Raw genomic sequence first — 23390 nt, forward strand, 5'->3', positions numbered from 1 at the left:
CTGTGGGAATAGGCTAAAAACATATATCATCGGCATAGTCTAGATCTTCGAGTCATAATTACCATGCATCATACGTAAATGCGATTCGTCTATTCGAATGCATCCGAATGTATCCACATATACACAAATAGATGGAAACGCTGCGAAACCCTTAACCGTGCGTAGTCGTGAACTTTTCTTATGTTTTACGTGAATAGAATCTAGTTTCACACACGGAACCGAGCACGACTCTAGAAAGGTATACGCGGTTCCTAAAGCAACAAAGCGAAAGTAATTGCGTATATGAAAAATTTTTCGTACACAGAACGCAGAAAGCTGTAAGATTATATGTTAAGCAAAATTGAAAGAGAGAGAGAATATTAAAAATATTTATTTGCGAAGTAAAATCGAACGTTTGACGCGCTTTTGCAGCTATTGCTACCTGCAACTACATCTAGAATAACTTGTCTATCAAATTGCAATTTCATACGAGATATTCAAGCCAGATACGAAATACGTTGCGAAATGTTCCATACAGACGCGTTTCATTTAACTGCTATCGATTTACAAAACTCTAATTACTTCGCTTGATAAATCCAATCCCACGGTTTACAATTTACATGTAACCGATGAAACCACGTTGATTGCCAAATTTCAAGTCCGAATGCGTCTCTTTACACAATCTGTACTGCAATTCTAGTGAAATAGCAATAGTGCGGATCTCGCAGTTGTAAGTGTTCAGTCAATCACTCACAGTGGACTGCAAATGAATTGCAGGCGAATATATCATCCATTCCTCCTTTTCACCGCTTTTATCATACTCTCGAGGAAGAGCCACAAAATGATCATCGTATTAACAACATCCGGATAAATTCCCGGCTCACGCAAAGATTATCGAGTCATCGATACGATTCTACATTGGTTCAACGAGGTCTATGTTTTCGGCTTTTCACGCGATGACTCGATAGTCTTTGCGTGAGGTGGGTAATGCAGGTGGAGGGGCTTCGTCTTCACCGAAAAAATAACAAACTTTTGTTACTTGTTTGTTTATAATTAGTGAAAGATTATGATAATTGCCTCGCTACTCGTCTCTGTATTATTCATTTTGTTATATATGTTCCTATTAATAACCACGATATTCCTATATAACTGATACGTTTCACAATATAATTTAACGGCAAGCAATTTTCGCAGCAAAAATTTGCTCAAGAAATTGCGTCAAATCTAGCGCAATATATTACATAGTCTATTAGGTTGTTCCGAAATAAATTTCCGATTTTCGAAATGTAATGATTTGTCTATCATTAACCTGTCAATTTTGCGGTAACCAGTTAATGTTACATACAGTATTTTTCAGCAAATCTTTCTCTACGTACGCCACTTAGTTGCTTTTTATTTATTTTTAGTTATAACCCTTCAAATTTGCGATTCAAACTCGGACATTTAATTTGGAACAATCTAATAAAACGGACTTTACATTTAACATGCAAGTGAAAGATGCTCGACTGACGACGATTTCGCATGGAGTAAGAAAGAAAGAGCAAAAAAAGAAAGAGAAGTATCCGAGACAAACATCATTTGATCTTGATTTGATCCTGATCTATTAAAAATGAATTCTACATTAACTCTTCCATCTTAGCGATATTTTAATCGCGTGGTTTTAAATTTTTCAACCATTATTCTTCAAATGTCAAACGAACGCTGGAAATGTATTTGCGCGAACTAACCGCTTATCCACTTTTCTATTCTACATTTTTCAATTGCAGTATCCGAGAAGAAAGAGGCCGAAATATTCTTACAATTTATGTCAATCGTGCAACGTCAAAGAGACTGGAACGATTTAAAATCTCTGACAGCAATCATGCTTATCACAAAACTGTCCGTACTACTAAAGAAATGCAGATTTTATACCTGTAAAATGCAGAAGCTTTCTCGCGCGTGCAAATGTCTGCCTAGCGAAGAACAAGTGGCCGCAATCAATAGAACGTGCAGCAAAGATAGACGCAAGCATGGTGACGACTTGCGCGCGATTAAATCAAATTATGAGCATGAAGTCGCTCGTCAAGCCAGATATTTCAAATAAATAGGACAATCCGATTTTACTGCTTTTCGTGGAGAGAAACAAAATTTCTTATATTTCTCGTTAAATGTTTCACAAGAACGTGACATGCAGCTCTCGGCTATATGAAATATTCCCGGTGCGTGGAAAAATAAATTTTACCGGATTTACAAGTATCGTGTGTGTACGTGTACATGTATGAGTGCGGCTTAATTTTCCCTCGAAAACTGATAATTTACTACACTAAAAACAAAAAAAAAATAACCCGCCTACATATCCACTTTTATGCATTAATGTAAAATGGGTAAATAAAAAATGAGTAACTTGTTATCGAGACTTGGGTTCTGGTCACAATTATCGATAAACGATCGAATATCTCGGTTAAACTGAAACCTATTAGTAAAAGCAAAAACAACGAATGCGGTGAATAAAACTTTCATTAAATATCGGTGCGGATCTCATAGATCGAAAAACCGCAATTCGAGGTGATTAAAAATTAATGGAAATCGGGTCGCTCGTCGCGGGTCAGCTGGTTTAACGATCCGATAAATACATAATGGCACAGTCATAAAGTACGAGAAAGAAGCGTGCATGGTGAATACTTCGGAAATTTCATAGACCATCAGATGTGATAGTTGCTAGCCAAAATCTCACTGTCATCCGTATTTGTCCACGCAGTTCGACATTGATGTGTTTACACAACGAATGTTCATTGCGTGAAGCGAAAATTCGGACATATGTGCGGGATAGCAAATAAAAACGGACTCTCGATGTGGCCATATCGAAGTTGAAGCATGTTAAAATGTTGACTGTTATACAGAGGGAAACGATTTGGCTAATACAGATTTGATTGCAAAACGCAGGAAAGTGTACTCGGAACGTGGTTGGTTTGGCTAACAAATATAGTTGCACTAGTAAACGTATATTCATGTAAGCACAAAAATTTTATGTTTGTTGCAGTTTTGCTATTGCAATCGGATTTCTTATAAAATATCTTTGATGTAATAATGTTTATTAGATCATTTCAGTTAAAAGTGTAACAGATATGACTGAAATCTATTTTCTATATTAATAATGCGTCACACGCAGAAGAAAATAAATATAAAATTTCATTGGATCGATAGTGATACAATAAATTTTGTTGCACAAACACACACATCTATTTAATATTACTTTTACTTATATATATATATATATAATATATATTTAACATTACTATTAATAATACTTATTATACCCTGTACTATTGTTCTATGCTGCATAAAAACATATTGGAATTGGAATAAAATCAATTTATTTTAAATTTAAGTATCGAATTAATTAAATTAATAAATACATGTATATATATTTTTAAATATAAATAATGTAACAATGTTCTCCACATTGTGTTTTGGAGGTTTATCAGGAGTTGATTTCTAAAAAGAAAAGTCGCTTGCTGATGGGACGATTGAGTATAAAATACTTTTCTCGCAAGACGTCATGTTAATATACATTGCATTTCAAATTTCAAAACTCGCTAAAACTATTGTTTCAATTCTATATACAAATTGATCTGCGCAATTAATGAAAAGATCTATTAAAGAAAATTACTCACTCCGTCGGTAATACAGACGACGCGAAGGAGTTCACTAGCCACTCTAGCTTCCCCTTAAGGGATGCAGCGCAAAAATCGAAATTACTTTGATGTGAGAGCGCATAATTAGCGCATAAATCCTGTATATTTGTTTTTCAGAATTACTTGTAATTACTATGTGGGGGGCTCACTGGCAGCCTACTCAGTCCCCCATTAAAAAAATTTTTTTGACTAAACGAAATGAGCGCAAAATTTTTTCTTGCGAATTTGAAGAGCGCATAAATAGCGCATTATTATATAATTGTTTCGTTAAGTTTTGATCAAGTGAGGGGGAGGGGGGGGGGGCAAGCTAGGCAGACGTATATCTATGACATTGATTATCGATAAAAACATTTTCTGCAAAAACTAATAGAAGATCGCGGATGTTCATTGAACGGCACTTTAAAAATTCATTTTACTACAGAGAAATTAAATTTATACCGATTATCAGCACGTGACCGTGAAGCCAATACTATATGAGAGTGAACACAATACAGCTAATGCACCGTTGAAATAATGAGTTTGGTTGGAGAACCAAACCAAAGGACACGTTTGATGACTTGGACGAGCTGACAAAGTGTGCGGCTGAAATCGCTTTCAGAATTCACCTCAGTAAAAGCCACTTGTGGCAACCTTTTATAGATGGTGCCAATATAGCGTGGCAGATTGTAGACCGTTAATGAAAACACACACACACACACATTCATACGTGTAGTTAATTTTTTAACTTCCCGTTCCACGTATTCATTCCCATGAACATTTTCTTCCTTTGTAATGTGTACAATAGCGTCGCATATAATGCATTTACAACGACAGTCATACATTGAGTATTATTTGTGAAAATATGCTACAACAGACTTTATAAGATTTGTGATAAAACGAGAAATAATACAAACTGACAGTTTTAAATAAAATTATAATATAGAATGCTCCTATATCACTCAAGGCTTCATGGAATTGCTATGTGATTCCGGATTCGTGGCTAAGCTATAAAAGTTGTCAAGTTGACGTGACCGGACACGTGTCAGATATCTAGAAAAACGATATCGCGTGTTTGATATGACCTTTAACAAAGGTATCGAACATGTATGTCGTACTCACATGATAATTTAACATCCATTTGTGCCATAAAAGACCTAGCAATTGCTGGCAGTGCGTGTGGAATCAAATCTGGTATTGACTTCGATGCTATCACATCGGCGCAACGTCGACATGAAGGATGAATTGATTTCTCATGAGGATGATACTGCACGCTTCGCTTGAGCATTCATTATTGCACAATCAATAGATTTCAAACAATAAACGGCCACGATATTAATTCCGTCACTTGTTTATCGACAGCCTCTATTCACTACTCGCAACGTAATATGCTGGCAATTAATAGTTGTCGGCTGCAATGATTGCGCAATCGGTGTTCCCATTCAAACGATGCAGTCGGTATAATGGAATGATATTGAGTCCATTGCGAGATTGTTAAAATAGAAAATACAAGATATTCTTCCGTCTACTTCGCGTTCCTCCTTTTACCTCTTCAAATAAAATAATATTCTTAAAGAAATTGTAAAACCAAAATCAAAAAATATTGCAAACCGAACGATGAAGACGAACGAGCATGAAGCAACTCTAATCAACGAAAAGAAACATTATAGCATATCACATTTTACATATCATCGTATTGCTGTTATCAGGAAATGTCTGCTGATATCAATGATCAATATCAATATCATATATTATTTTTGATTATGTGCCAACAACACAGACAAAAATTTTTCTAATAAGATACGATTGAATTGAATTGAATAAATTCCGATTTGAATACACATTTGTTTGCTTCCAGAATGTAGTATAATACATTTATTGTCAAATAAATTTTATTGTCACAAATGCAATAGAGAAAGCATATTTTAACATAAATTTTTCTATTCGTAACGAAATAGATTTCTCCGACAGATGGTAGCAGAATGTCGGCACAAATTGCGTGATTTGATTTCTACACTATTGGTATCACTATGTTGTACAGGATATCGCGTGACTACATATCCCATTCCGCATCAAATGACGAATGGCGAACAATTCACACACGAATGCAATGAAAATCTAATCGATATACTGCGCGCGTCGGTTGATGATTATTCTTTATTCTACTTGGATTAATGTACGCTAATTATTGCAAATGCATAATTTTCGGCTTTTTGAAGAAAAAAACAAAGAAATCAAGTTATTTTCTTACACATGGAGGACAGAGTAACTAAAATTTCCACGTACAATCGTAAACGCATGATTTCCCAATTAAAATATCACATGTGCTTAAAATTACGTCTGTAATCGATAACGTCGCAAAAGTGCAAACTGAACGAGATAGGAGGCTGCGAATCCTGCGCATTTTTATTTAGCACAAAAAAGAGAACAAAAAACGGAAGGTGGAAGCGACGAACGGAATTAAATAAAATCGAGCCCGGATGCCGGTATCGCGCAAAAATCTATCTGAATATAACGAATTATCAGCTTACACTGCCGCACAGTGATTCTCATTTAAGCCGTTTAGCAATTCTGAATATTGTATGTATTGAAGCAAATTGGAATTACGACAAATTAAAACAGATTAAAAAATTCTAACAATCCGCGTATCTATTTTGTATTTTGCATATAAAAAAGATTTAAATATATAAATAAAGATAAAAAGATTTATATGAAAATTTTATATATCATAATTTTAAAAACCAATCGCTCAAATTATCTCGAATAAAAAAAGAGTATATCTATATTATGAATATATTCATAAAGAGTAGATCATATAAAGAGTATATTCATGTAATTTTTTGGATGACTATAATCATTACATTTAAAAATTATTTCAAGAAGTTGGATATTTGTAAATTGTTGCAATTATTACAGATATGAAATTTCACTAATGCATCCTATCTGCATAAATCAATTTCAATGTATGAAAGAATATTTCGCTAATTATTTTATACTACCGTAATGCCGTAAATGCGATATCTGCACAAGAATGATTTCTGTTCTTTCTCTGTGTATTATGCAATTTAATAACTCACACCGAGAGAAACGGAATTTTATACATATATATGCAATGTCTGCAAGTCAACGGCGTAGCAGGGAAGGGAATGCTTCTTTTTACAGGTGAGTCATTATGATCCTATGGTTTTTATAGAAGCAATTTGCATGCTGAGCGCAGACTGGTGCATTGTGCCAGGAGATTGAACTTCTCGGGGTCAATTTAAAATCCCGGTTCATTATTTTGTGAAACACGACATGGATGTCGGCGCAAGCGAAACTACCACCACGCGGCTTCTCTCACTTCCCACTTTATGTGAAAATAGCGGCAGTTCTCCCGGCGATACGCAAGACGCCACGGGATTTTCCACGAGAACTCCACGGGCCACGTGAAAATGATTCGATTTAAATGGTCGAGATAGGAAACTGCCGCGTTCTATGAGTTTGCAATAAACGGGAATCTTTCGTTCGCAAGCAACAAGGAATCTTAATATGTGAGAAATGTATACATTTGTAATTTATTACATACATTTGTAGAATGGAGAACTTGAAAATAGCTCTTTAATAGGAAAATAATAATCCTTCAATAATGTCGATTACATCGATTTCATTTCAATATAAATATTATGTAAACATTATACGAATGGCCCTCAATATTTGCGATAGGATTTCACATAATTGAACAAATTAATTCAATTAAACTTTAATGAAATATTTAATCCTCTATATTTAAAATCTCTCTCTCTCTCTCTCTCTCTCTCTCTCGCTAAAACCGTAAACTGATGAAGCATTGATTATTGTAAAAATATCGCGATTTATTATTTTCCACAAAAACAGTTTTGGTAAATTAAGGTTAGAGGTGACATCACTATCTTTAATTGTCCATAACTTTGCAATAAACAACTAATTTAGCAATGGCTAACTTCTTGCAAATTGTTCAGAGCCATATCACTAATCTTAACATTTACCACAGTTTCCAATAAAAAAAGTGCACATCTTTTTAACCATATTATTAAACAGATTTAAAATACACGTATTTCATATACGAAAATGCAGTATCTCGTTTTTGCAATTAATAAACCATCCTTACATTTTATCGTTGTTCATTTGTAAGGAAATTGAAGTGAAATTTAATTTATTTTAATGTAAAATTGTATTTTAATGTAAATTTATTAGAATATTGATATATATTGATATAAATAATAATGAAAATAAATTAATATTGTTCGAATGCTTTAAACGTATATTATACGTCGTCTGCTTTCGTTGACGGTTATAAATTTTCTCTTTTGTCTCTATTTTCGGAGATGTACGGTTCGAACATTATCTCTGATTTCAAAAATGCCTTTCAATACATTTTTGAGTCGCAACAACACAAAAGATCAATTTCTAAAAGTCTCATTGGAAAAACTGCTTGCCAATCAAATATCAAACACAAAATATTTGCCATGCCGAATGACAATATATAATCTTTCCGCGACTCCTCTTGCCCTCACTTGACGATGGAGGAGAAAACGGAGTATCTCAATCGTAAAATCGTCACATTTCGAACCTTGCATCGCAATATCTCCGCTCGTAGGACACGTAGAAGAAAAATGAAAACACTTTTCTTATGCAAATCGAACCCAAGCTATCCATTGAGTCTACTTAGAAGACTCGGATTAGAGTTGATCGGATCAGCTGTTATTGAGATCTGATAATCGAAGGGTCTCTCGAAACGTCGTTTCGCGTAAAAGAGGTACTCTGTTTTCTCGTACACTTGGCGCGAGACATTACCGTGCCTCTTGATACATAAAATTTTTAATTTTAAAACTCGTTAAAATCATCGTTAGAATAAATTTTATATGTGAATTAATCCTTTCCTACATACATATATCATCATGCGAAAAAGTTCTGTAGAAAAAAGTCTTACCTCTCTCACTTTATCCCTTCGCTGCCTGGCGATGTGATCCTTATCTTCCCCACCAACAACAATTGGCAGTTTATCCGCGGGTGCTGGTGGCACTGTCACTAAAACTGTTTCTTCCTTGTGCAACGATGACGAACTACTTGTACGTACTCGCAATTCACCCATATCCGGTTTTTCTAGTGTCTTTTGTTGCTGATACTCCTCATCGATCTTCGCCTAAAAATTCGCGCAATCGCGTTGCATTCTGCGATCGTTTCAGATGGCACATGTAAACCGCGGTATGCGTTTAATTGCCGATTATTGTACAATACGGTACAACGAATACAATAGAGGGTTTAATTGAAATGCACTGGTACGTACTAGTGTATCTTAATTGAGATTTAGAATTTAGATTTAAAATTTTAATGATGTAACAAAACAATGGGGTTTACAACGCTTTCTATGCACAAAAATGAAAATTGAGAGAAAAACGAAAATGTGTGAAAAATTTATTAATTTATTTTCTTAGAATTTACTTTCCATTTGAACATTATAATCATTATTCGCAATATGTAACTTATATTCACTAAGTTCTTGAATAAAAATAATGGCATTGAGTTATGTACACGTATGTGGTGTAGAGTAAATCACAAAACAAATGAATAATCTTGATCATGAAATAATTTTGGTTAAATTTCCGAAAACCTCCCACGCCCTAACCTAATCTAACCTAACCCAATCCAAATTATGTATATGTACCGGCAATACGCTACGATGCTCTGTGTGTGGGTGTGGATGTGAGTGTGTGTACATATATAGGGTGTCCCAGATCTGGCAGGCTCCGAATCCACCGAGAAGGAATGGTGACCCAGGATAGCCCTATTGGCCCCTAGGTCTTGTGTTAGTATATATATTTATATATTTACTTATTTATTTGTTATTCACTGATGTTATTGAGTTGTAATGGATTTTAATAGTGACTGATTCCTATTAATCTATAGATTTTACTTCTTGATGCGCGGCTTGCCGCTTTCGGTCCATGTTGTTGCGTATGAGTGTGTGCGCGTGTTGGCGTGAGTGTGTGGTCGGGGCTGATGGGGATTCGTATATATTCAAGGGATTTGGGGACATGCTCCCTGGACGCGACTGGTTGGTCCGCCGGATCGTATACCTATGGCAACGCCCCGATGGACTGGCCCAGTGTTAGAGGATGTTATCCGGAGGGGTTTTTTAGTGGGTATGCCCAGTGGACCAGCATGGGTCCTGGGTGAGTCCTACACTCCCCGTGTCGGTCGGCGGTTAGTTACCGTTGAGCGACCGGGGGTGCGTAATAGCATTTTTTTCTCCTCACGTCCACAAAAAAAGGGTGTCCCAGATCTATCGAATCACCGCTTCAGGGTAGACTCCTGACGTCATTCTGAGACGAAAGTTCCTCTGGCAAAATGTCGAGGGTGGCGTAGTTTCGGCACTATAAAAGATTGAAGATATCCTGTCCATGTACAGAATTTTCCCACGTTCAGGGATGGATCGAAGTGGTCCAACGCATCGCGCACACTTCAATTCGATCGAGCGCATCTTAATTCTTCGCGACTGTTCACTGCGTGTTTCTATTCACTGCACAATGTCCTGTAAGCACTGTATTCTGTTCCTGTAAGCACTATTTCATGGATCAGAGTCAAATCCGAAGATCTCGCCGGGCAGTTCACACGCTTCTCCGCGATCGGTGCGTCTTTTCTCGTCGATTGTACAGCCGATGTCGCAGAAAGTCGAACGGCAACGCGCGAAAATCCCGGCGCACACGTACGCGGAAGTGCGTTTAACGAGATATACACGGATAAATGGATCGATCGCGGAGAAGCGTGTGAACTGACCGACGAGGTCTTCGGATTTGACTCTGATCCATGAAATAGTGCTTACAAGACATTGTGCAATGAATAGAAACACGCAGTGAACAGTCGCGAAGAATTAAGATGCGCTCGATCACCCTGTATTTCATGGTGAGACAAAGCGCGTGCCTTGTGCCGCTCCTGGCTGGTACCTAATATACACTAATTGGATAACTTGAAATAGCTCTCACTTAAAAACTGTTACTCGAATCGTTTGTTTTGTTTGGTCTCAGGAATCTTCTGATGTATTTCAAGTGTAGTTATTCTGTATATGTACAGAAATCTAGCTGAAAATATTCAATCACTACATATTACCTTATTTGAAGATTTTGCATGCCTTTATCTTTCTCATCGGTAAAAATCCATTTCAAGATATTCATTTTGAGTTATTTAAAACATTTTTACCAAAGAACACGTAAATGGGTCGTGGAAGGTTTTTGGAAGTTTATCCATACTTACAATTTAAAGGATCTTTAGATGGGCATCTAATTTGAATGTGTAGACCAATAAGTCGATCAAATTTCCATAACTGATTTCGCCGTTATCATTGATTGATTTACGATATCGATGATTTGAACGCGTTGATTTTTGCTTTGTACGATAAGGATATAGTTTAACCACGAGAGACCACGCGCGAAACTTGAGAGACCAGTGCATTTCCACAAGCATCACACGTGCCATCTGTATGTGATCCAGATTCCACGGAAGTACACTCCTTCTCGCCTTATTCATCTCCGAAGAGGTGCATGCTCTCGAACGCCTTACCGTTAATCATCGCTGAATGGACGGAAAAAAACAGTCGGACCTAACGACGTAACAACGACTTTTGTAATGGAGAATGGCGATAGCGTTTCTCCGTTAATTTTACTTTAATAAGAAACAAGAACGTGTGTCATAGGAACATGATCCAGGAAAATATTGATGAAAATTGATATTTTCTTAAAAATCATCTATTAGCAAAAAAAAAGTTTGTTGCTAAAGATAACGGTACCAACAATGCGAATAATACGAATTACGATGGGATACTATTGCGAGATTTGCTAGCTTTCTAATCTGCATTTCTTTACATATCTTTACACAATCCCTCGACAATTGCCATCTCTTTACGAACTATTCATACATCCAAACACACGTTGAATGCCGCGATGTATGCGGCACTGCTGCTCGATTATGCTAACGCCTCATTTTTTTATTGTCGCAAGATATTTCCTTTCGCGAGAGCGTTTACGTTCACGTGAACGTTGCGTCGGCGAATCACGTTTCACTTCGTGCGTGTCTTCATTCGAATTTACCATAACCGCGCGCGTTCCATGCAGGCCTCCAAGCAGACGTGAGAAACAAACAGCGTTGCATTCCGCGTGGTTCCGTTTCTGGGTTTAAACGTTTCTGGATTCGGGCAGAAAGTTGGGATACTGCTAGGCAGAATGGCGCAATTTACAGGATTCCACGGATCGACCGGCGCAATCGGCCACGCGTATCATTCGTCTTTATTATATGCAATCGTGGTAATCCGTGCTTTGTGAACTGCTTTCGAAAATCCTGGAGCATGACGTTTGATTTATGACGAAGAGAACGCGCGTGCAAAAGCCAAGAATATTCTCGGTTATTATTTTCTCCGAGACAAGAAGACTGGCAGAAAGAGGAAATAACGACGGCCTGTGTGAGCGCCTACGAGCGAGATAAATTGCATTCGCCGTGTGTAATTCTAATTGCGCGCTTATCTGTATCAATTAACGCCAAATTAAAATATATTAAAGTAAATTCGGGCCAAAAGACCTAATTTACATTGATATTTTCGTCTTATCGAATAGAACGGAAACTGATTGTGTGCAAATAGTGTGCAGTAAATATGTAAACGATTCATGTATTTATAATTCTCAAATTCATCGTTATCAACATAATAAAAGTTATCGTTATTAACATAATAAACCTTTGTCAAAATCTTGCTTCTGTCTCGTTCTTTGCTAGTAATTATCCATCGGAATTCACATTACTCATAATTTCAAAAGAAAATGTTTCAAAGATAAGCGGGACTGTACAGATCATAGAAAATTCAATTAATCGTGTCTTGAATTGCTGCATCGATATTCCGCAGACATTGCCTTACGAGGGCAACAGCACGACGCGGCCTTGCACGACCTACTCACCTACTACCTACATAAAAGAAAAAAAAGCATGCACGAAACGGGAGTTTAACACGCAGCGAGGCGCGAGAGGTATCCAGTAGCTGGATATCGCGTTGCCTCCAACGTTTATCAGCGACAGTTGGTTCGACTTTGTTCGACCCCGACAAGTCTTACAACGCTCAAAGTAGTTAAGCGAGATCTAGCTTCCCGCAGTGCCCGTAATCGACGTAGAAGCTGATGGAATTTTAGAAAGTGAACAGTCAAAAGGAAAGATCTACGTTAGAACCGAGCATCAAATAAGATGAAGAGTCCAGAGAGAATTCGAGTTTTCTGCCTGACACGCACAGTGAATATATTCGTGAAACGGTAATATAATGCCAAGTCTCGAAAAATGCGTGCATTTGTAAAAAAAAACGACAAAATTAATTACTGAAACGGCGATTAAACGGATTGCAATCGAATCGCGCCGGCTGTTAAGCGCGTATCGCGTTGCTGCGACGCACGAGGCAATTGTCGCGCGTCCATTCCAACGTCCACTTGCATCGTGGACCGAGAAGGGGATTTTAACACGGAACCGCGTTTTCATCCGACCGAAGTGGAATCGCGAGCAAAATGACAGCGCGCGAACTCCGCGCACGTGCGTCAGCCATGTACGTCACAATGGCCGCATGTAAACAAACAGAGCACAACGAGCTGCATTCGAGGTACGGTCGTTAGCCTGCTCTTCACGTGGTGGACATGCTATGGCACGCGGCGGCATCGCTTCACCGCGACACGCGTTTCGCGGGATCGACTCGTTCCCTGAAAGCAGCTAAAAGTCGCGAGGCTACAACTCGCAAGGCGTTCGAGAGGCTCGTCGTCGAGAATGACGGAGTGAACTTGGGCGAGCACGAATTCACACCTGCAACTTCTGCTTGTCCTCCACGAGATGCACGTCCTGATGATCGCTTCCCTCGTGGCCGGGTGGCACCGCGTTCGGGTGTCCGGCCGCGGACGAGCGCGAATCTTTGACGTCGCCGGAGGCGCGCGGTGGCACCGGCAGCAACAGCTCTGGTCCAGCTTGCTGCATCCGTTGGTACACGCGGTTCACGACACTGTTAACGGCGGCACCGCCGGTGCGGAAGTCCGGCAGAAAGAAGAACGTGCCGAAGCATACGACGCCGAATGTCAGGAATACCAGGAGGATCAGGTACTTCTCGCGCGGGCGGAACGAACGCCTCGGGAACAACGACACCGGCACCGCGCCGTTCGCGAAGCGCTGGTACGACGGCAGCACGCCAGTCGACGCGGTCATCTTACCGCGGACGTCCGACACACGTACACACGCGCCGCGACACTCAAATCGCCAGCCGGGTCTTGCGAATACGCGAAAACTCGAGCACCCCGTGCGCGTTTCGCTCGTGACCTGTCAACCGTCATACGCCATTACGGGCACGAGCACCACCTGCGTGCAGCAATTGATATCTCGTGGCTGCGCCCGCAGCGCCGATCAGCTGACGTGGCCCGCGCGGGAAACAGCGCCACTTATTTGTTAATCCAGGCGACATCTAGTGGAGTCTCGCGACAGTGTTGCACGTGAACGGACTCGCTGAGGTGGAGATTTCAATTGTTTGCAGAATATTTATCGGAGGATACGATGAACCTTTTGCACCATGATCATGTCTCTTTTACGTAATCGTCCATCTGTAATCTTAATCCTTACTCCCTCAACTGCTCCGATCGCATTTTTGTAGAAGAATACATTTCAGAGATTATATATACTATTGTTGGTTTATTCTACAAACGTTAAAATTAAACATTCATTAAGATTTCTGGACATTTGTCGCGATTCCTCATAGCTCATCGAAGCTGCCTGAAATTTTCCACATTGGAGATTCCGTACAGTTTTCATTGTAGCTTTCTCGTCATCACTCGGTCCAGATAATATTGTAAGATTGTCTGTGTAATTTGTGCGTCGAGGATGGTATTGATTTTAAGAAGTGGCATAAGCGGAAGATAATCAAACACGTTCGTTTAATTTGAACAAAACACAATTATACTAGACTTTATTGAATAACGAAAATACAAACGAATTGACTCCCGAAAATAAGCGTCTGACTTATTCCCTATCTTGACGGAGAGTGCCGCACAAAGCACGATCTCCGGTACAGTTGATCGTTTGTTTTGATCGATCGATGTGTCAAATGTTTGTCTCATCACAGACGTTGGGAAGCTATTTTCTTAAATTAATTTAAAACGGACGATACAAATGATGATTTTCAATAAATGATCTTACAATATCGATCCTTTGTCAAATGTCGACGACAAAAAATAGTTCTTTTTAGCTTTTGCAAATATAAGTTCTACTAAAAGTGCCAAAAGACATGAATATATTGGGTTGGCCAAAAAGTAATTGCGTTTTTTTCCAATAGATGGACATACATGTCTTGAAATGTAACTAACTTCATTCTAAACCGCAAATTCATTATGTAGGTTAACAACTCACGGTTCAAGCTTGTTTTACAAAAAGAAAGTACACGATTTCGTTAACAATTGTTTCTTTGCCGTCGATTTCAAAATGGAAAATCAAAAAGAACATTTTCCTCATATTTTGTTTTATTACTTCCAAAAAGGGAAAAACGCTGTGCAAGCTCATCAAAAGTTATGTCATGTATATGGGGCGAAGATGCTTTAAAACTGCGGCAGTGTCAAAATTCGTTTACTAAATTTCGATCTGGAGATTTTAATGTGAAAGATGCACCGCGCTCAGGAAGGCCAATCGAAATTGATGATGACAAAATAAAGGCACTGATCGATTCGAATCGGCGTTTAACGACACGAGAGATTGCTGAGAATCTTAACATATCGAAATCGAGTGTTGAAAACCATTTAAAACGACTTGGATACATTAGTAAGCTCGATATTTCGGTACCACATGAGCTCAAAGAAATTCATCTCACTGAGCGTATTGACATCTGCGATTCTCTTTTGAAACGTATGATAACAGGCGACGAAAAATCGATCGTCTACAACAACGTCAAACGAAAAAGATCGTGATGAACCTGCTCGAAGCACTTGAAAAGCAGATATTCACCAAAGAAAGATTATGCTGTCAGTCTGGTGGGACTGTGTATTTTGAGCTGCTTGCAAGGAATCAAACCATTCATTCAGACGTATACTGTCGTCAACTGGATAAATTAAATGATGCCATCAAACAGAAACGTCGAGAAGTGGTGAATCGCAAAGGTGTTGCGTTTCACCATGATAACGCTAGACCACGTACAAGTTTGGTCACTCGTGAAAAATTGTTGCAGCTTGGATGGGATGTGTTACCATGATGTTACCACATCCACCATATTCGCCAGACCTGGCACCATCAGATTACCATTTGTTTCGTTCTTTGCAAAACGCCTTGAATGGTAAAACCTTTACTGCTGATGAGGATATGAAATCGTTGTTGGAATTGTTTTTTGCTGAAAAAGATAAGAACTTTTTTGAGCGCGGAATCATGAAGTTGCCTGAAAAATGGCAAAAGATAATCAAACAAAATGGACAATATATTGTTTAATAAAGTTTTTGTTTCCCATGAAAAATTCGCCTTTTATTTATATAAAAAAAACGCAATTACTTTTTGGCCAACCCAATATAATAGTATAATACTTTTATATAGGATAATACAGAAAACATCGACACAAAATAATATTGTAAGGGTACTTTTATTAGGTGTCACTTAAAAATAAAGTATTTTTAAAACAAAATACTCATACAAAAAGTATAAAATCGGATATTTGTACATTTATATCTTATAACACTTAAATATAACATTTAAAAGGCGATACACTAATAACGCACTTAAATATAACATCTAAAAGGCGATACAATAATAACGCAATATATGTTAATACAAGACTTAATTTTGAAGATTGTTAATGTGGCGCGAATAAAATTTATTTTATTCCTTTTAATTATAAAGAAAGTTTAAACGATCACAGAAAATTATTCTCTCGATCGTTCATCTCGCTTGTTATCGATATTTTCTCCGAACGCCGGAGAACATATGTACAAACAATATCAATTTCTGCAATAACCGCGACACGTTATCGTCAATATAGTTTAACAAATCGCATTAACGTAAAATAAACTCCACGCATTCTCAGAGATCAGGTTTTATATGTTTCTATTTCCTCGCAGTTAATACGATGCAATTTCTATCCTAATGAGATAAGTTCTACATATGATGGCTAGTATCACAATTTCAATCTCTCTCGTCATCTCAACAAAATATGTACAAATAATACGCAGAGTAAACTATCAAAATAAAAATGTCATTTTACTCGTACTAATTTATATGAATTATTGATTTTACAGATCTCTCTTACATAAGAAAAATGATTAAGTTTATCTATAGATATATATGTACTAAAATATTACAAATGTAAATCACGCAGCAATTCAGACGTATTAATATAAGTTCGCTGTTTTTACTAAGTACAAGATCTAACAAACATTTTAAACTTTCTTCTACAGTTTCTTTGACAGAATCTGCATTCTTACAATAATAATCTAGTTCATCGAAATATATCTAAAATGACAGTTAAGTACAACTTTTTCTACATTTAATATAAACATTATAAAAAAGTTATGTTACTAATAATATTGTACACGAGTATTATTAATAGCTGCACGATGAGGGTCTCTAGTTATATTATCTAATACACATTATCTAATACACATATACAAAGTAATATGAATAATATATATCGTTCGAAATTGATCGAATTTTAATTAGAAATTTAATGAGATATTATATATTTAATTTTAGTTTTAATGTAATCGAAATGTAATGATTTAATAAGTTACATACAGGAAATAAGTACTGCGCTCCTGATATTCAACCTTATATATCCTTGCGATTGCCAACAGATCATTGAAATAAAACATGATTGTAGAAAATGTTAACATTTCGGACTTTTGCGAGCATCAGTTCTGTTATATTCTATCTATTACTGGAGTTGTTAATTAATTCATTACATAAAAGAACAATGCTACTTTTTTTAGTAAAGAGGCTCAATGTTTGATGAAATTCAAATCTTCTAATCAATTGGTTCAAGTGGCTTTGTTACCAGCTCGAAAACGAGACATGTAAAAATCACAGTCTGTGCAATAAAGTGTCGGTTCACGTACGTTTCTTTTTCGACAAAGGTTACAGGGTGTCACGCACGCTCTTGCGGATGTCGCAATACTCGTCGACGTTTGTAAGGAAGACTGCGTCACTATCGGCTGTGTGACCATTGGGACAATCTTTGCAGTGGACATTGCAAAGTGCATCTGTTTGGAAAGCGGGGGATGTTGATAGGGCGGATACTTCATGTTAGGCTGTATTTGACCGTTCTGCAGCGTCTTGGAATATGTCTGATTAGGCACCGCAGAATTTTGCTGATCAATCTTCTGAGTTACTAATTGTCGCTGGTAGTTATCTTGTCTCTGCTGATAATTTTGTGCATTTTGCTGCTGCTGTTGTTGCTGTTGCTGTTGCTGTTGATAAGATGCAGATGAATTAGGCGGTGGCTGATACTGTGGTAATGGTTGGCCCATTCTACTCTGCGAAACGATTGTTTGATAGGAATGATTCTGGAAGGAATTTTGAGAGTATTGATTTTGATACGGGCTCGGCGACTGATTAGGTGGATATGGAAACTGTTGCTGCGAATGCTGCACGGTTATTGGACTCGCATTATGAGATGGTATCCTTTGATTTAGAGTATTCTGTTGCTGTTGAATAATCGCCTGCTTATTCATTTGATTGTGTTGCTGCTCTAGTTGATAATATGTTCCATAACTGTTTTTCTGAGGTAATACCTTTGCTTGTTGGAGACCATTCTGGATATATTGTCCGTGGATTTGCGTGGGATAAGGACTGGCTGGTTTTTGAGTTTGAGTTAAAGGCATGATCTGATTTCTCGAATAGGATATCTGTGTCTGCGGATATATCGATTGCATGTATTGAGTATATCCGTTCTGCGTATATCTGATCTGTTGTTGCAGCTGCGATGGGTAAGATGCGGTCATTTTCGAAGTGTTTATAGGCATACCAGCATAAGTCTCTTTACGGTCAACGACATCTTTGCCCTCATTCCCGCATGGTCCACAAGACCTCTTATCCGTCAACGATCCAACCGAATCGCTTGAATTTTGTCGTCCAAATGTAGGCTTAATGGTGTCTGTCATTGCAGGTATCGGATTAACGCTCCTCAGCTGATCCTGGAAAGGCGTCGCCGGCACGCTATCGGCTTCACTCTTTAAAGGAAGAGTCTGCTGTTGGAACTTCGTGGCAGTGTTCTCGCGATTTGCCTCTGCCTCTTGAAGACTTTTGATTTCTCTCAGTACCTGTGCAGTCTCAGGTTTATTCATCGCAGAACGTAATACCCTTTCCAAAATGGGATTCGGGATGTACGAATCCTTTTCGTCATCCTCCGCTGTTGCAACGAGCACCACTTGATCACAAAACGATACGCTCTTCTTCTTTCCTATTCGCCGTTTCACTTTTCTCGGAGCGATGTCCTCCTCGCTCGGCAGTATTGTTGTATTTTGAATAGTGTTCTGCATCGCCACTTCGCTGATATCGTCTTCCGGGTAATCAATGGGCAAGCCATTTTCGTGCGGCAAGGTCAAGGACATTGATAATATCGCAGCATTTAGATCACTTTGTTGAACGTTGCAATTGTTCGGTGGCACCATCGCGATAAAGCTGTTCTGGCTGGAACTCGAGTCAAAACTAGAATTCAAAACGGACTGAGAAGTTTCCGTCTTTGTAAAGGCTGCAATATTCTCCGAAGATAACTTAACTGATTTTGTCTCCTCAATCAGCGTCTTCGTTTCCTGGGGCATATCTGTTATTATCATTGGGGAAACGCAGTTCACGTTCTGTTTTGTCTGAGATTTCATGTCTGTTTCTAACTTTGATACCGGTTGCAATTTGATCTGTTCGAATCTAGCGGCCATGTCTTTTACCGAAGAAACAACTCTCGGACAATCGGTGACATCACGACCTTGATCGTATCCCTGTCCAAGACTGTTCATCATCAAGTCACTGGTTCTTCTGGCAATAGTCGGTCCTTGAATCGTTTGTATTGTCGGCTTGATTTTTGGAACATCCTGATCTAATGATCCTTGCCGTTTCATTTTTCTCTCCGCTTGTTTAGCTTGTAGTTCTCTCAGCCACGTCTCGCTCGATGACTTTTCCTCGTCCTCGTGTTCCTCTGATCGTTTCTCCTCATTTGCATCCTCAGATGAGATCTGTTCCCGTTTGCTTTGCAATTGCGTCAACAAACTGCTAATTTGCTGCGCCTCAAACTGCTGCGCGCGTTGCTGCGGTTGAATTTGATGTTGTTGAGTATCCTGATGATGAGTCGGCTCGTCGATCGGCGGCGGCGGTGGCGGAAAGTCTTCACTAGTTTGTCTCGAATGTGATACCGAGTGAATTGATGGATACGGAGGCGGCGGAAAATCCTCACTCGGTTGTCGTGAGTGTGAAATATTACCGTTCTCGGGATAAGGCGGCAACGAATCTGGTTGTGTCTGTTGCTTAACAGGACTTTGCTCATTATGCACATCGGCACGAGTAACGACGAAGGTCGGTTCGTAAAGTATACCATTAGCATACTGCACGACGTCATCTTGGATCCTGGGCTTATTGTTGTAGCTCGTTTGACATATTCCCGAAATATTGGTATTTGGTTCGCTGTAGGATGGTAGAAATGGCAGTGAGTGCGATTCTGAAGAGTAATCGACGTAATTCGAGTTCCTGTTTACCACATTAGTAGTGTTGCCCGCATTCATGTGATTCCAGTAAACATTCCCCTGATCCTGCGACGGATTGGATGCACACCGGCCATCTGGCAAAGGATACGTAACCTTATCGGATTGAGACTGCTCGTTGTGCACTTCGCCCGAACACTTAGACTTGCTAAGCTGAGAAGTGGTTCTGAGCGGAGGGGGCGGAGGCACTTTCGCCACGTGTAACACTTTGCCGGCGCTGCCGTGAAAACTCTTCCGCATCAAACGACTTCTTTCAAGATTCGGATTGCTGGTATTGCCAGGTCCACTGTTCCCGGTAAACTCCAGGTGTCCTTCTGATAAGTAACCGCTCAGTGATTGGCTCACATCAGTGCCTTTCAAGCCAACGCTAGAATCATCCACCGATTGCTTTGGCAAGGTACTAGAGGATCTCTCCACACTCACGTTCGTTTGGCCATCTTGCCCTTCTCGTAGGTCAGGCATGCTCCTGTTCTTTCTCTTGATCAATCCGCCCATGAGCAATTTCCTACGTATCTTGTGCTGTTTCTTGCCTTGTTTCTGCTCGACCGTAGCTGTATTGTTGGGTTGCGTATTTCTTACGTTCTGAATTGTATTAGTTTCGACGATTTCCTTTGGCTTTTCAATCTTTACTCCTTTTGGAGACGGCGACATTCGTGATGGCGCTATCGAGAAATCCTTGGACACATTCTTGTTCCTCTCCTCACTTCTCGCGCGTTTCTTATCCTTTTTATCGTCTTCGCAACGTTTCGTACGACTGAACAAGCCAGTCCTTTGCGTTGGACGATCGTACAGCATGTACTCTTCATCCTCGATAACGTTCACCGCCGTTGCTTTGCTACGTAGTGTCTTCTTCTTCGGTAGAGTGGCATAAATCTCGATGCTCTTCGTGGCAGGCTTATCTACTATCATTGTCGAAACATTCGTTAAAAGTTCCCGACTATTTTGTCGGGAATGATTACCTTTATCTCGCGAACTTTGCCTCGAATGCTGGCCCGATTTACTGTTCTCTCGTGAGTGCTTTCCTTCAGCCGCTCCTTCTGAGAAAAGAGATAGAAAGTCAGATATTTCTATCACTACGTATTTAGAATAATCAGTAACTCGATTTCTTACCTTCTTTGTCACCATTGATAGTCACATGTTCTTGCAGCATTCTCCTATGCAAACTCCTCGTTCTCATCACGCAGGTATTATGTTTCATCCTTGCTATCGTGATCGTATGGGGATTATTGTATGGGGCATCCATTGCAGCTCTGGCTTTACTGCTAGCCGCACTGCACAACGCCACAGCGGTGTTGAGATCGCCGGCATCTTCGGCAGCGCGAGATTTATCCAGCAAGGCGTCCGTTTCTTTGCATAATCGTTCGCAGTCGTCGCCGGAAGAGGGTTGGTAACCTTCCGGTATTTGAGCAAGCTGTAAAAAACAATGTTATGAGATTATAAACATAATATCTGAGAAATTATTAATACTATTTAAGAAATATTTCAGAAATTATTATGTTTAAAAGTCAATGCATCTTAACAAATTTAAAAAGTAAAAGTAAAAAAGATTTCATTTTCAACTGTGTTAATTGACATTTTTCGTTTACCTGCAAATTATGCTTTAGACCCTGCTGAAGTGGAAGACTATCCGTCGAGGATAAAGAATACGAATCGTAGCCAGCGTCATAATGTCCGCTGCTACTGCTCGAGAATTCTCCAGACTTGCTGATAGGACTCTTAGGTACACCCGAGTTTCTCTGCATTTTATTAACAATATACAGATACGTGTTGTCCATCGTCGTTGACGAACTCGAGGACGCGCTATTCCGGTCACCGGACCAATTGCCAGAATCTCGCCTTCGTGGCACGTTCATATGGTCAGGAATACTGATACCATCTTGCGGTGCCGATCCCACGCTTAAACTACGTGTCAGTTGCATCTGCTGTTTCTTTTGTTGTTGCATTACGTTTTCCACGGCGCGGCGGCTAATATATTTTGATTCTATATCACCGTCAACCATGTCTACACCCTGTGTAACATTAAATGAAAATTAAATTAATAAATCAATTGTGCAAATATTATATTTTTCTTCAATAAAGAAAGAATAAATTTTAAAAAGCTTATCTTGTATGAGCAAATGTTGTTGATCATTGCAACGCACCTGATTACCGAATATGTTATTCTGAATGTCGGTGAGATTCTGGTAATCACTGTAAACAGTTCGTTGAGTGTACAGATGGGATGGACTGTCAGGATTGGGTGTGATGGCACGCCTGGCAGTGCTGTTGATGGATGGCTTTTCAGGACTAGGCGTAATCGAACGGCGAACGTTATTCTTCGGGGACGTTTTCAGACTGCTACCATTTGGGAAAGGGATAACAGTCTTTGGAGCATTTTCGGTATTCACTGGAGTTCCAGCGGGCGTTGCGTATAATAGCAGCAGGGGTTGATAACGACCTCTCCTGCACTTTTCCACGACTTGTTCCCACCGTGGTCCAATTTCCTTGACAGTCGCATCATCGAAATAGATCCATACCTAAAAGTTGAATAATCCGTTTAATATACCAAGTTACATTACCATATAAATGAAACTAATTGATACGAATATAGGATAGTTAACACTGACCTTTAATTTCGTATGGAAAAAGAAGGTAGAATAATGTTTCCCGTAATAAGTAACCACTCCTACAAGATTATGCACGGTGGAAGCACCCCATCGAGAGTCTACCACGCTATGGAAGACATCACTAAGTCGGAGGGACGTGCCCACAGTCGCGAAAACGTCCATGATATGCTCCAACGACGGTCGTTCGCTGTCCCAGACGACACCGACGGAAACTATTTCCGGTCGATTCATCAGAGTCCGACATATCTGAATCTTTGCACCGCAAGAACTCTGAATACACAGAATAGCGAGAAATAAAGTCTCATATTACTTTTGTTTTTTTCAATACTATTATTTATTTTTATTTATATAATAAGAACAATTCTTTTAAAATCATGTTGCATGTTTGGTTCTCCTTGGCGGTCTACTTTTGAAAGAAAGTT

At 39.1% G+C, this 23390-nt stretch overlaps 2 protein-coding genes across 4 annotated transcripts in view; both read right to left on the reverse strand.

The window, feature by feature from the left end:
* LOC105286029 (mannosyl-oligosaccharide alpha-1,2-mannosidase IA) overlaps positions 1-14021 on the reverse strand; it is a 738960-nt gene extending 724939 nt beyond the window's left edge. The window contains exons 1-2 of one of the 2 annotated variants that reach the window (XM_026972917.1): positions 13467-14021; positions 8578-8790 (exon numbers count right to left, since the gene is read on the reverse strand). In XM_026972917.1, coding sequence (XP_026828718.1) covers positions 8578-8790; positions 13467-13859 — 606 coding nt within the window. In that variant the 5' untranslated portion in view covers positions 13860-14021. Of the gene's footprint in view, positions 1-8577; positions 8819-13466 lie in introns of both variants that reach the window. The other variant, XM_026972919.1, reaches the window with a different exon arrangement.
* Positions 14022-16241: 2220 nt separating this feature from the next.
* Positions 16242-23390, reverse strand: part of LOC105286039 — an 84276-nt gene continuing 77127 nt past the window's right edge. For both annotated transcript variants that reach the window (XM_011350668.3, XM_011350669.3), the window contains 5 exons: positions 22969-23238; positions 22504-22878; positions 21949-22371; positions 21473-21773; positions 16242-21399 (listed from right to left, as the gene is read on the reverse strand). In XM_011350668.3, coding sequence (XP_011348970.1) covers positions 17651-21399; positions 21473-21773; positions 21949-22371; positions 22504-22878; positions 22969-23238 — 5118 coding nt within the window. In that variant the 3' untranslated portion in view covers positions 16242-17650. The remainder of the gene's footprint in view (positions 21400-21472; positions 21774-21948; positions 22372-22503; positions 22879-22968; positions 23239-23390) is intronic.

This window comes from Ooceraea biroi, chromosome 10 (genome assembly GCF_003672135.1).
Source record: "Ooceraea biroi isolate clonal line C1 chromosome 10, Obir_v5.4, whole genome shotgun sequence".
In the NCBI taxonomy this organism is placed as follows: domain Eukaryota; kingdom Metazoa; phylum Arthropoda; class Insecta; order Hymenoptera; family Formicidae; genus Ooceraea; species Ooceraea biroi.